The 15326-nt window shown below is 28.9% G+C and overlaps 2 protein-coding genes across 6 annotated transcripts in view; one reads left to right on the forward strand and one right to left on the reverse strand.

Annotated features, from left to right (window-relative positions):
- The window catches only part of LOC107451113 (F box and leucine-rich-repeat gene 4), a 37766-nt gene extending 37526 nt beyond the window's left edge, over nucleotides 1–240 (forward strand). For both annotated transcript variants that reach the window (XM_087158024.1, XM_087158025.1), the window contains one exon: nucleotides 34–240. In XM_087158024.1, coding sequence (XP_087014150.1) covers nucleotides 34–175 — 142 coding nt within the window. In that variant the 3' untranslated portion in view covers nucleotides 176–240. The remainder of the gene's footprint in view (nucleotides 1–33) is intronic.
- A 4768-nt stretch (nucleotides 241–5008) lies between these two features.
- LOC107447745 (transmembrane protein 98) lies at nucleotides 5009–15293 on the reverse strand. 4 transcript variants are annotated; one of them, XM_016062742.4, is made up of 6 exons: nucleotides 15163–15293; nucleotides 14755–14914; nucleotides 11243–11359; nucleotides 10072–10278; nucleotides 5763–5883; nucleotides 5009–5680 (listed from the first exon to the last, which is right to left on the reverse strand). In XM_016062742.4, the coding sequence occupies exons 1-6, from the start codon at nucleotides 15236–15238 to the stop codon at nucleotides 5552–5554; spliced, it is 810 nt and encodes a 269-aa protein (XP_015918228.2). In that variant the 5' UTR covers nucleotides 15239–15293; the 3' UTR covers nucleotides 5009–5551. The 4 variants fall into 4 exon arrangements, with proteins under 4 accessions (XP_015918228.2, XP_015918229.2, XP_015918232.2 ...); XM_016062743.4 differs by having other exon boundaries at nucleotides 15132–15237; XM_016062746.4 differs by having other exon boundaries at nucleotides 15128–15235.
- Between the last annotated feature and the right edge of the window lie 33 nt (nucleotides 15294–15326).

Here is a 15326-nt window from a genome sequence, read left to right on the forward strand (position 1 = left end):
TTCTCTCACACATGTTTGTTTTAATCATTACAGTGTATTAGAGAGTTGTAAAAGATTGAAATTATTGGATGTTTCATTTGGAGATCCCTCAGTCGTAGAAGCCGCACCAGATTTACAAATGGCATTCCCTAGTGTTGAAATTAAATGTTGTTCTTCAGTGGATATGGATATGTGATATAAATTATTTATTATCTTGTACATAGACAATTTATGTAAATAAAGTTTATGTTATTGTTTGAACACCCTCTTCATAAATGTTATTAGTTTCTATATAATTTCATAAAGGCATGAGTCATATCAAACACGGCATCAACTGTTGGTATTTATTTAACACTTTGAATTTATGTGTATTTATTTTAAGGTTATAATTAAACAATATGCTAGTGAAATTTAAAATACTCTTAGTTACATCCCCAATAATATTTATTTTATTAGTATTTCAACAAATATGTTGTTAGTATTTCATTAGTAGTTGTAATTTTATTAGTATTTCAACAAAAGATTCAAAAATTTCGATTAGAGTAGCATGTTTTTCTTTCATATAATAAAATAGAATTGACTTACCTTAACATAATAGGCATGATAACAAACTATATAATCCTAATAAAGAATGTTATATCGCAAAATAAAAAACAATGGAGTTTATATATAACCTGATATGTATACATAAATTCACTATATATAACTTTAAACAGATCTGCACATCAATACATAATAGTTAACTGATAGATTCAGCTTTACTTGCTTTTATAAAATGAACTAAAGAAGTTTTTTTCCAAAGAAGCGTCACGTTAATGGTTAATCCAAGTTACGTTTTTATTTCGCCATCACCGATTCCTAGTAAGAATATTAAATTTGCTACCATTTTAAATATTAAAAAAATAAAGCTGGCTGATCTGATTTAGTAAAATGCAAAACAAAATCTTTGTTTTATATGACCACCCATTTTTTATTTATTCATTTTTTCAATTTTATTCTAATAACTTATTCGTAAATTATTTTCTAGCACTTATCAAAATCTATGTTTAAAACTTGCCTGTAAATCTATTATAAGACTCGATTCAAACAATTACAATTCACTCATAAGCATAATCTGTTATAGAGCTTTTAAATCAAAAACAATTTTATTTAAAAAAAATCCCTGCCATTTATTCATAAGAACTAGCAGATTTTTTTACAACACAATATGATGTCTCTTAACAAAAGAAAGCATAGGATGCAGAAAGATTTTTAATATCAATTATGATTATTCAAAATGACAATAGGTCTTCATTGAAAAAATATCCAGAATTAATAATTATATTAACAAATATAAATTCATTAATAGTATAGTGATTATAAATTATTATAACAATGTAAGCATAATATTACATGTGGCATAACAAACACATGAAATATGTCTAATCAATCCATATAAAATACTTACTTACTTTTTAAGAAATAACATAAATAAATACAATGTATATAAATGCATATGAAAAATACACGTCAGATCTATAAAGAACGGTATAAAACTAGAATGTATATAATGTAAGGATTGGAAGACATATGATAGAGTTATGAGAATAGATTTGCCACAACTTTGAACAATTTTAGTCATTGAATTCACGATGTGAATCATGTTTCATGATAATCACACTATTTATATTAATTCAAACAAAACTTAACATTTACAAAATATAATAGCATCCTTTCATAATTAATATTTCTTAAACATTAAGAATGAATTTAATTCAATAAATAATATTCTTAACATAATGAAAATAAATCAATAATAACAAAATGGAATGTAGATAAATCAATGATGACATAATACATCGTAGATGCATAGAGCAGGTAATCTTAAAAATTATCCATCACAGCAACCATAAGAAAACTCTCCTAAAATTTGCCAAAGCTATAACACCTAGTCACTAAATCGCTTAATTTTCAGGATAAGTATGACTAAAAATCAGTATAAAATTTTCTGTTCAAATTAATGATCAAACAAGAATTATTTTAAAACTTGGTGCTGTCATTTTCCTCCAAAAGCTGTGTGTGTATTTATAAAAATATACACACCACATCAAAAGTAAAACCAAATATGCATAAAGTAATAGTAGGATAAGCTTTTAAAATCTCAAAAACTATGAAATCTCATATTTTTCCATAATCTCAATAAATCTTCAAGGTTGTTTGTACCTCAGAAAAGAGGGGGGAAAAACAGGCAGTAAAATTAGTTTATATCTACCTTGTTTTAAGAACTGGATTGTCCCTGACCACCAAGTCAAGTATATATATATATATATACATACATACATGAATGTTTCTAATATAATAAAAAGTAAATGGTGATGGATAATTTATAATAAAAAAAATTTCATTTTTCTTCTGAAGAAATCTAGAAATAAAATGGTTTTACTGCCAGTTTTTTTTTGAGGGGGGGGGGCACAAACAGCTCTGATAACTGTGAGAAGAACTGGAAAGCAAATTTACTTATTTAAACTTTTTTCTTTTGTGAAAAACGTATGTTTGTTATGCTTCTGACTCTACTACAAACTAATATCATAAAATTGGATCCAGAGTTTAAATTTTTTTTTCCTGGATAATATTTAGAAAACACAAATTTCATACATTGTTAACTAGAAGTAGTATATCATAGAAAAATTACAGGAAATGAAGAATTCTAGTTTGGTTATAATAGCATTTATAAATATTAAGCACATGAAGAAAAGCTTATGTCTTGTTTTGGGGTATTGTTATTATGAATTTAGACGAGTGATGCCTGCTTTTAGTTTAAAGTTGTAGTTATAAACTCAAATGTTCAAAAATTAAATAAGATATCTTTTCCTATTCATTTTAAGTGAGTATTAATATATTTTTTGGGATGATATAAATGAGAGTAAATGCTTTGAGGTAATAGTAATGATGGTTGGCTTTCTAGTATAACATTTAAGTTGGTTTTGATATTTTTAGAACAGTAAAAAACCTTTTCAAAATTTTAACATCCTTTAACCCTTCTAAAAAAACAACAACAGTAGAATAGGATCGTTTTTCTAAACTGTGAGAATATATTTCTTTTAATATATCTTGATGAGGAAAAAAATATTTTTCTTTCTATTTTATAAATGTTATTTTTGCGTATAAAAATTACAGTACATTATTTTTTCCATTTAACAGAACTCCCCATAGCAGAATGTTACCGAGTTCTTGCAGAAAGATTCTTCCTTTGGGAAGTAAAATAATTTGGTTTTCTTTCCTGTAGAAATTTTCATTCTATTTTTTTAATGCAGTTATTACTATTGATTTCCTCATAGCTGTCAAAATTTTATACTTTTAATACGATATTATTGATTACAACTAAATCTCGAAATAAAAACACGCATTCAGTTACGCATTAGTTTAGTTTGAAGAGTTCGATTCGCGTAATTTCGCTGTCGATCTTTTTTTGGTTGTTACTGCTACGGATTTCATAATTTTTTTAGTGCGATGATTTATAAAATGCGAAAAAGAAAATAATTATTTTGTTTTCCCCATACAAAGTAAGAGAATATTGCAAAATAAAAAATATATATTACATATTCAATTAAAAAAAATTTTTTTATTTGATCCGAAAAGTTAATTCTTTTTTTTTTTCTTTTTGAAGTTGACACTTCTGTTATTTTAAATTAGTAACTTGCATACTTGTTATGTTAAAATTATCTTGTAGAAAGATATTAGTATTAGAAAGGTATGTCGCAGAAAGCCCGAAAAAAAAATCGTGCCCCAGTGACAGAACTAAAATAATTTCTAAGTATGGAAAAAATAGCATTAAAAATAATTGCACATACGGGAAAAAATGTGAAGTGAAACTATCTAACCCTCAAGTTTTTAAAAATTTTCAGATAAGGCTAGAAATTACGTATCAGTGTTGCTCACTCGCAACTCAGTATCTTTTGCCTCTTGTATTTAGCTATCCAAAATAGTTGTGTATTGCTGTTTTATGAAATAACATATAAATAAATACAATGTATATAAATGCATACAAAAAATACTGTGTATCTGAAATTCCTAATATATATATATATGTATATCACATCTATAACGAGTAATATAGAAAATAGAATATGCATTGGAATGTTATGAAAATAGAATATAGAGAAACGTCAATATGAAGTCATGATATTGGAACTTAAAGAAACTTTAAATAATTTTAGTTAATTCACAATACTAGTTGTACAACTAATATTTAAAAAATACAGTGAAACCTCTCGGTAAGGGCCACCTGTCCTTCCATTGAAAATTGACCCTTATAGGGGGTGGCCCTTAAATGGAGGTGACCAAAAAATAAAATGAGAAAATCAAAATTTATGTAGAAAAAAAACTGTTTATTAACATTTTAAGTTTTTATACATGTTTAAAAAAATTTTCAACTGAAGTTTGTTTACTTTTTGCAATTTTTTCGCGAACAATTTTAGTTTCTAATGATTCCTTAACTCTATAAAACAAATTAGTTAAAATCGCATCACTTATTAATGCCTTGGATTGGGATATCAGTTTATTTACTTCTATTAGCGTTTCTTGGTTTGATAAATATGGCACGGGGGACTCATGGGACGGGGGGAAAATGGCCTTTATTGGAGGTAGTCAGGAAAATGTGGCCCTCTAATGGGAGGAAAATTAACATTATGTCTATGGGGAAAATTTTCGTTCCTCAAAATATTGGCCCTTAAGTAGAGGTGGCCTTTAGGAGAAGTTTCACTGTAGCTATGTTCTAGAAAGTAAAATTAATGAAGAAAAGGAACTTATTATTTTAAGGAAAGCATAAAAAATTGCTATACTATTATTGACTCTAATAAGACTTAATTAATCTTGCAGGGCTCCCATGGGTCTGGGAAAGCCTGGAAATGCCAGGGAATTTTATTTTAACTTCAAAAATCTGGAAATAATAAGAAAAAATTGCAATTTTTTACAAAAACCTGGAAAATTCCTATATCATGACTGGAAAATAACCAGTTTGAATTGTCAATAATAGTAAACAGTTATTGAAATTGGAGTTCTAACATCTATTACAATTATTTGTTGTAAAAATTTCACATTTTTAGTTAAACTGACTTTTCCTATGAAAACTTGCTTGGTACACATAAAATATGAACTGGATTTTCATTGCACTTTACCTGATATACCTGTAAAAGTCAGGAAATTTTTTTTTCTTCTAAAACTGAGTGGGATTGGTAATGCACAAATTGAAATAAAAAATAAGCTTTGTACTAAAAATAAAAAATAATAGAGGAATGGTACTATTTCATTTAAAAGAAATGTAAAAATTCAAGCTATTGTAGACACCAATGATACTAAATTGAATTTTGGTAATAAGTACTAATTGAAAAAAAAAATGCTACGTACTATAAAGCAAAATAATAGATAAATGATAGTAAATCATTTAGTAAAAACATAATAAATCGCCATGTTATTATTGACGCTATAGATGCTTAATTAATTTTGGTAATAATCATTAATCATACACTGGAATGATATAAAATTAGAATGTAGGAAGACACACTGATGAAGAGTCTTTGGATATAGCATAACTTCAAACAATTTTAGTCACCAAGTTACCGTTAACGTTATTAGCGTTAATTGAATCAGTAGAGTTGTTTGTCAGGGAATTTGTTTGCAGTGATGCAGTAGCCTCCAATGCCATTCCAGCTTCTCTCAACACCTACGTTTTCATTAAAAAAAAAATTTAAGTATCGTCAAAGAAACAAGTGAGTTATGTTAAAACTGAATAACAATACCCTTACTTGTAAATTCTCTTCCATATCTGTTAAAGCTGCTTCCACCCAACTGCACGAAGTTCTCAACTGGCAAAGCGATCGTATTATGAGTGCCAAGTGACTCACGGATAAAATTAAAGCCATGCATCTAAAAAAATAATGAATCAAAACACTTGTTAATACATAAAAAAGAAAAGAGCAAAACATGGGTATGTTTACAAGAATTCTGGTCTGTTAATAGACTCTGTACCCTTTGCTAATTGCATTATCATATAAATGGACTATTTTCAAAATCATTTATGATAAAATTGGCACCAAATAATTTAATTATCTAAACAGATCCATCACAATAATTTTTTTAAAAACAAAATTGTTTTGAAAAACTGAGTTAATAATTCGTAATGATTGGTAAAAAAATTCGTAATTTAAAACTATAAATCCTAGAAAACAAGTTTTTGTGTAACTATTATCACATATTAACACAATCAGGACTTTGAAAGTGATAGAAACTGATTCTACATTATTTTTAGATTTTGCAAATTAAAAAGTTATTTTTCACAAAATAAATAAATAAAAATACAGAGCTCCATTTTAAAAAACTAAGTAGTTTTTCACAAATCAGGATCATTTATAAACATATGTGTATAACTAAATTTTGTAAATATTCTTATTTACAAAATTTTTAGTCAGCAAAAATAATTTTGACAAGTTCAATACAATTAAATGCTTAAAGATTTTTGTTTAGTCAGCACTGTAACACCAGTTAAATTCTAGAGTGATCAATTAATTATTGCACAAATAGAAGATGCATTTTTCTGGTACCTATTTTTTTTTTTTTTTAATTATTTTTTTTTTAAGAAAACGATAATACATAACTGGCAACCATCCAGTAGATTTTATGAAATATAAATGTTACGAAAATTGATTAATAACATAATGATTAATACAGGGTGGCCACTCAAATCAGATTTCAAATTTCCCTGATTTTTCCAGGTTTTCCAGATAAAAATCTTAAAATTTCCAGGTTTTTGTTTCTTTTTTTCTTATAAAGTATAGGATGTGTACAAGAAAAGTGTCTATATTATAAAATATTTTATTCAAAATGTTATTTTTTAACATATCATCTTGAAAAAAATAATTTATTTTGACAATTTTCAAGATTTTTTATTTATTTTTTAATGTTTTGGCACAAAATTTTGAATCAAAAATCATATATTGACCAACAAAGGAGCCTTTTTTGTTTAAAATTAAAATATGTTATAAGAGGTTAAAATGAAATAGAAAAAATTAGCATTAATGCAACAATTGTAAAAATTTGTCAACAAACATTGCTGTTAGTGATTGTAAAAAAATGTGTGATTGGTTGGTTTGCTCAGAAAAAATAATTCACAGATTTCTTTGAATAGAAGTAGAAAAGCTTTCAGAAAAAGAGTGCGATATAAAATCTATTATCATAAAATTATAACCGACTAATTTTTGGAGAATTTTATAAAGTTAAAAATACAAAAACATTTTGTCAAAATAGAGAAAAAAAATAACCACCAAAGCATCAGAACAAACTTGAGCCATAAATGGATTTAGCCCAAGGACAGAATTTAAAAACAGAAGCTAATATCCTAATCCCTTTTCCCACCAGAATCTTACCTAAATTTTCCTAAATTCCCATAGCGGTCAAAAGTTTCCACATTTGTTTAGCAACCGTGGAAGAATTTTATATGGCATTCTAGTTTAACAGAACTATAATGGAGCAAATTTTGATGCAAGCAAAGTATCGCTAAGTTGATGATATTTCAACTGTTTGGCGATACATTTCCGTTAAAAAAAGGTGGGTATAATGGATGAAATAATTTAAATTAAGAAAATTAGCAAATAATTTAAATTAGTGAAATTTGAAAAATCATCAAAGAAAAATTTCCAGCTTTTCTTTAAAAATCCCTGATTTTTCCAGGTTTTTATCCAAATTTCCCTGATATTTCCAGGTTTTTTCCAGTATAAAAAATTCCCTGATAATTCCAGGTTTTCCAGGTGGGTGGCCACCCTGTAATAACTGATTAATATAACTAAATATATTACACGTAGGAAATTGTAGGGATTTTTAGAGTCAAAGAAGAAAAACTGCAATATTTTCTCGTCATGGTTAGCATTAAATATGCTTGAAATGTTGTGTATTATGTTTACTCATAATTTTGAATAGTAATAAGCATTTAATTCATAAAAAATAATAAAGATTTTTAATTAATTTAAAAAGGGAGTTCTGTATAAAAATAAACTGAACATTTTAGAACAAAAAAAAGTTTTAAACTGATTTCTATAAATGAGGCTCGCTTCATTATATATTAGTAATACTTATTTAAATATTCAAGTTAAATCTGTGCGAAAATTCTATTTCAAAAGATTTTTTTTAGGAAACTTACTTAATTTTAGGGAATTTTCTAAAATATACAAAAACCAGGAGAATTTTTATTAAACCAGCAAAAATTAGCAAAGTCCAGTAGTCTACTAGAAAATCCAGTAGAGTTGGCAACTATGATAATATCAAGTAATGTAAAAATCAAGAAAACCATAATTTCAACCATAGTCACAAGTCATATTGGAACTATCTTCAGAATAATAATAGAAGAAATCAATTGAAAAAAGAAAAACTACAGTAAGCTCCTGACTAACCAGACTCAGTACTATGCGGTCTAATCAAAAATGAAGAATAATAGAACCGTCCATTCCTAAAACTTATTGTGGGAGGCAAGGGAGGAATGCTAATGCAGTTGTCTACACATTTTGAAAATTCCTAGTCATAACTTTTAACACTCGTGTAGTTCATTAATAGACATGAAGTATTTTTGCATTAATCATTTATCTTAAAAAGTGCAATTTTAATTACATGGGGGAGTGAAGATCGAAGCGAAATATTGTTCTTAACTAGTCATTTCGTTATGCAGCCTATCTTTTCACCACATTAGACCCGGTAGAACCTACTGTATCTAACAAATGAACCAAACTATTTTATCATTCTCTTTTAAATTTTACTTTAATTGTCACTCACTTCGTGTTGTACTATAAATTTTATGTAAAAAGTTTGGTGTAATATGGTGATAATCTATAACATCCTAAGAGTAACATTTTTACATCAAACTGTAATGTTTCGTAGTGCTGGAATTGATTTTTTTTAAATTTTATAATGACTATCAATTAAACACAAGATGGTTATTTCTATTTCTTTTGTTAAAAAAATTTTATAAGATAAATCTAGTTTCCAAATAGGTACTTCAAGTTTCAGGAATTTCTATTAGGTAACAAAACAATTTTTGGAAGCATCTAATGGGTATTGTGGTATTTTTAAGTAAAAAATGCCCTCCTTAACAATTGAAAATGTGACTTATCATTATATTGTCTCAAGGCTTGTCATTATATTGTCTAAAATTAAAACCATTGATAATGGCTTTAATATTATAAAAGTGAAATATAACCTATTTTGTATTGAAAAATAAACATTTTATGGTGAAAAGTATTACTGCGCAGGGTAACAACATAATTGAACAATTAAACACAGGAAAACAATTTTTATTGGCAAGAATGAATGTATAGTCCTTTACTACGCTTTTATCTCTTCAATGTTCACATTTTTTTAAAATCTATTAATAATATAGATAAAATTATATTAGATAAATTTAATCGAAATGGAATTTATTTTCATAAAATATTATTATGAATGCAACTTTTTATTTTTTTAAAATTCTGAACAGCTATCACCGATTTTAACATGCGTACAGGTTCCATAGTGGACTGATCTTAATGGTAGACGTCATAGTGGCAGACGGTTCATCGAAGTTAAGCATCACTGACTGCAGTCAGTGACCAATTGGGTGACCTCTTTGATCAACTTGCGAAGTAATCAAAGTACTTGACTTCGCACACAGGTCAACAGGCTACCAAAGCAGGGGAGTCATCTCCTCTGCTTGTGATTTCATGTCTAAAACCCTCAGGGATTTCTCCCGATTTATGCCAATAGGCCATTGTGCAGCTCTAGTGCAATGTAAATAAAGTACTTTTCTTCTTTATCAGTGCAACAGCCCCTTGCAGGCCTTTGTTGCCTCAACAGCTAATTAAAATGCAATAAATGTAAAGCAACAATGCTTTAGATTTAAGCAACAGTCTTTAAACTGATTTAAGTTTTATTAACTAAAATTCTTATGAAATAATTATAAAATTAAATTCCATCTTACAACTTATTTTAAAACTCATGCACTTATCTAAAAAACCTAGTGGCTTAAAATTCAGATAAACCAAAGCTTTATACGGATGAAATGCAAAGATTTTTTGGCTAAAGAAAGATGCTTACCGTGCTTCCAATAATCTTGGGTCTAATGGTGGGTACATAGCTCTTACAACATCATCTACACGAGGACTTATTCTTTTAGCGACATCAATGATTTCACTCAAATCTTGCATTGATTCAGGGGAGAAGCGTGTCATCATCATGGCTACCAACCTTTCTGTTAAATGATGGCACTTTTTCAGTATTGCCAGACAATGAGGTATAAGACCTCTAAAAGAACACAATGAATATAAACATGAGAAATAGGCATACTTAACATAAAATACTTGATAAATATATTGCTTCAGAAAGTTTTGAAGTCAACATGTTTCGAATATTTAAAAATATAGTTTGTCTAAAGTAAGAACTTCCCTAGTCATTTGACTGGACCCGAGGCAAAGACTACGATAAGGGGGCATAACTATTTCAAGTAGGGGTGTGGGGTCACTGTTTAGGGCAGTGAGCCCAATAGTGACATTGAGGTATAAAACCTCTAAAAGAACACAAAGTAATTACAATGAACATAAACATGAGAACTAGGCATACTTAATAATATAAAATACTTAATAATATATTGCTTCAAAAAGTTTTGAAAGCGGTGGAAGTCAATCTGTTTAGTGATTCAAAAATATAGTTTGTCTTAAGTAAGAACTCCCCTAGCCATTCGTTTGGACCCGTGGCGGTGATTGAGGAAATGAGGTATAACTATTTCGAGTAGGGGTGTGGGGTCACTGTTTAGGACAGGTTTTGGCTTGGGTGGGTGTGAGAAAGGTAATCTTTTTCTTCTGTCTACTGAGTTAGCCCTAGAGAGAAGAAAAACTACCCTCCCTGAAATGCACTATTCTTGTTTCAATAGCAGCAGACGGCCCCAGACTTTGTGGCAAGGGGAGTTCTTATCGAAGACAAACTATAAGTGCCTACTCTCAAAACTTGCATGATGACGACTCTTTTGTTTACCTCATTCACACCCAGCAAGCTCTGAAAATGGCCACCGATTTTTCAGCGCTGGAAACATCTTACATTTTTGAAAAAAATAAAGTTTTTTACATAATTAAGTACATATTTTTGCTTTTTTTTTTCGTAGAGATAATTCATTTGATGAGAACTTGGAATAAAATTTTAATTATTATAAAATTTTAATTGTGAAATAAAAAGAATTAAGAAAACATTAAAAAAAGAAAAGAAAAACACTTACGTGGCATCATCTACCCATTGCTCATCAACTAAAATTTTTTCAATATTGGGATGGAGACGAACATCATCTAATTCCATGTCTGCACTATCTTCATTACTTATCAGATTAATCTCTGGTCTAGAGAAGATAAAATGGAGTTGTACTAATTTCACAACTATATTCAACAACATAAAATATAAGAGAAATATTTATTCAAATAATATTTCATTTAGGTCAGAGGTTCCCAAACATTTTTTTCTCGTGGACCACTTTCAAAGTTTTACCCTCTTCGGTAGACCCCCTGCTGCTACATTTCTACTGTATTCCCAAAACGCCTAAAAAATATCACCCTAAATTGGGGGTGTTAAGAAGAAAAAAAGTCGCACATTTTCTTGTGTCCTATTTATTAAAATAATACTTATAGTAATACAAAATTATAAACATTTATTATTCACAAAAATCAACAATGAACTCTGAAATGTAAATCAGCAATAAAAAATGGTCATACTTTTAATGAGACCGATGTACTTGATGAATTGACAGCAAGATATCAATATTTGGCTTCAGTTTTGTAAGAAGTAATCTCAAATCTCCCCGTTTTGTGATGTTAAATCTGTTCCTTTTTTTTTTTGTTAACAGGTTGGTAACGGCACTTCTTTCGACAAGATATGACGAGCTATCAAAAATTTTCTCACAATTTCCCACAGTCCAGGATATTTTTAGGGGATTTCTGCCTGCAGCCAAAATGTTTGATAGCCTTTTTTAAATTTCACCTTCAGTTCCTCGTTGGTGCTGAGCTCAAGTAGCTCCTCTTGTAATACCACATTCGCCTCTTCCGTTTCATCAAATGGGGTTATGATCCATGGTGGTATTTCCATCGTCAGAATATCGTCAAATCTATTTTTGAAGTCATCATGCAGAGTATTTAAATGTTGTCACACTCTTATGTTCAAACTCCCGGAAACAATGTAGATTGCAAGTCGCATTTCATCCCTTCGCAGGTCTAAACAAGCATCCCGTCGGAGCGATCGCCCGGGCGGCACTTTGCAAGTCTCGATATGTGGTGCACACTTGTACTATTATCTATTGTTCTATTCAATTCTGTGTTTGAACTGAGTCTTGAATATTTTTGAGTACCTACCTAGTGAATGATGCTACCTGCCTACGTTGATAGGTAAATCCAAGCCAAAATTTTTTTTCTTTATTATGAAAACCAGAAAATTTTTCGTGGACCCCCACTTACAACTTGTGAACCCCTGTTTTCGTTTCACGTCTATGTGGACCCCCGTGTGGTCTCCTATGGACCCCTGGGGGTCCACCTGGACCACTTTGGGAACCTATGATTTAGGTCAACAAATAGAAGAAGAAAAATGAAACATTTATACGAGTTTATTTAGAGCGAATTAGTGCCATTTTTGTACCTTTTACAAATAGAAAAAATAGATCTCTTATAAAATAATGATCACAACAAAAACCTAATCTTTCCTGAAAGTCTTAAACTCTATGAAACTTACAAAATTCAATATTGATGTTCAGGTCTATCAATCACATTGATTGACCTGAATACAATGAGAATGACACTTTTATCAGAGTTTTTGGTATATTTTCAACCTTTTGGTTTTTTTTAAAGAAATATTGAATAAATCTTACAGCATAAGTCACTGTTCTATGCATTAAAAAATCTATCAAGATAATAACATGAGTATATTCTACTATTATTAGTATATACTATACTACAGTAAGGAACCGATTATCCGGAACGATCGGGACCATCGCTATTCCGGATAACTGATTTTCCGGTTTTCTGAATTGCTACAAAAAGCCGTTTTTATTTATTGCTAAACCCAACTAAAAAAATAAAAAATATTTGGAAATAATCTTAAAAAGAAAAAACGATTAAGTTATACACTAATGATTGTTTCCAAAATGATGGTAAGGTAAACATCTTTCAAAAAAGAAAGAAAAATCCTAAAATCTTATGAGGAAAAAAAAAAATTTTTTTAAAACTTGCGGGAAAATTTGAATTTCGTTCCTGTTTTTTGGTTTTCCGGTTTTCTGATTTCCGGATAACGGGCCCTGTACTGTACTATAAGTATATATTGTATACTATTAGTCTAATTAAAAAAGTTCACAATTAATAATGTAAAGTATTTTAAATAAATATGGTAATTAGCAACAATAATAGCAATGAAATCAACATACTGCTGATACAGAACTTTGAAAATCATAAAAATCAATGCATTCATTAATTTTTTTAAAAAATTATTTCAATTTATTATTTATTTAAAAAGCTTTAAAACTCCCCAACCGAACAAAGTGCCTTAGCATAAGCTAGCCATCTGGTAACAGCCAAAACTAACTGTTGCCAGATGGGAAGATTTCAAAGATTGATCAGCAAAATGTTAAGACAATGTGTGAGAGTATTTCATGCTGTCATATTAAGTGATCATTTGAAAAAAGCGGATGATCAAAGTGAAAAACATATTTCCATTAAGAAAGTTTTAATTTTATTTTTATAACCATTATAGAACAGCCAATCTAATTTTGAGTTTATGACGACCAATGTTCAACTTTGTATCCTTGTCATTTTGAGCTCAATCCAAAAGATAAAGAAAGCATTGGGAGAAATTTGTCCTCATGGAGGACTCTTAGATGAAATTCACCCCCTTTTGTATTACATTGAGAGGAAAGCCTTCCATAGTTAGCCTGTAGGCAAGGAGATTAACCCAAAATCTAACTACTGCTGAGAATATTTTGCCAACCCTGGGATTCAAGCCCGGTCACCTCATTGCAAGGTGAGCGCTTTATCCCCTAAGCCACTAGTGCTCCATAAAAGAAGTTTGTGAATGCTTATTTTAATTAAAGTCATAATTTTATTATATGAATATTAATAATCGGAGGATATGACTGTATCGTCATCTGTAGCGCCAACTACAACCACTGAGTCGACAAATGGATTTTAAAATTAGCAAAGAAAACATGTAGAGGTTTGCCGAAGGTTGGCTACAAATTATATTTATTGAGTTAGCCTCTTTCTGTGATAATTTCTTCAGTTTCTCAAGGACTAATGCCATGAAGTAGACAAGACTTCGAGGTCATTTTGGCGTACATCACAATACGAAAATATTTCTGTAACTTTGTATTATCTGTAACTTTGAATGTATATTTAAATCCAATGATATTATTCCATTGGATTAAAATATGCATTCAAAGTTACAGAGAGAGAAAAACTAATTAGCATTTTTTTTCAAGAGAGTATTTCATGCAGTCTAACATAACAGATCTTTCTCGAATTTAAAAAAAAAAGCATACATTGTATAAAAAGAAAATGTACAGGTAAAAAGCAACTACAGAATTTGAAAGCAGATTATTTCACTTAACATAAACGTAACTCAAACTGAGATAAATTGCGAAACATAAATCAAATGTATAATAGTTATATAAACGTAAAAGCTCCATAGCAGTTATTTCATTCATTAATAAAACGCTAATTATGGTATTAACATAATGATTAAAACATTGGGGATAAATACCTTGCATCCTTAAATTGCGGTGAGAATAAATCAAACGGCCGACAATATTTATGACGACATATCATTATAAGAGCAAAAAGTGATCCAACAAAAACAATGGTAAGTACTGTAATTGCAGCCAAAACGACAGCTTCCATTCCCATGGTGATAAATAATGATTCTAAAAATGAAAATTTTAAATATTAGTTACTTAAATGTTTTAATAAATGATAGCTTTTATTTAAAAATAATGTTTATGTAATGTAGAGAAAGTGGTAATAATTTCAATTAGGTAATTAAATTATTGCACATACTATGACTATTTTATTAATTATAATCAAGTTCTTGATTATATTTGGTTAGTTTTAACATAAAATTTAAATAAACTAAGTACTTGCTCAAGAAATATATTCAATTAATTAAAACTACTTGACGCTTTCGAAGTTTCGCCGCCCCCCATCACATTTCTGTAATTGTTTATATTTATGTTTCCTTGTAATGCCATATATATTCTTGTAATATTATTTCCTCAATTTTCTAAAACGTTTTCAAATTGGATTGAATAATGATTTTATAATTATATTAAATTGTTT

The sequence above is a fragment of the Parasteatoda tepidariorum genome, chromosome 2 (genome assembly GCF_982258835.1).
Source record: "Parasteatoda tepidariorum strain Cologne lab strain chromosome 2, Ptep-v5.0, whole genome shotgun sequence".
Lineage (NCBI taxonomy): Eukaryota > Metazoa > Arthropoda > Arachnida > Araneae > Theridiidae > Parasteatoda > Parasteatoda tepidariorum.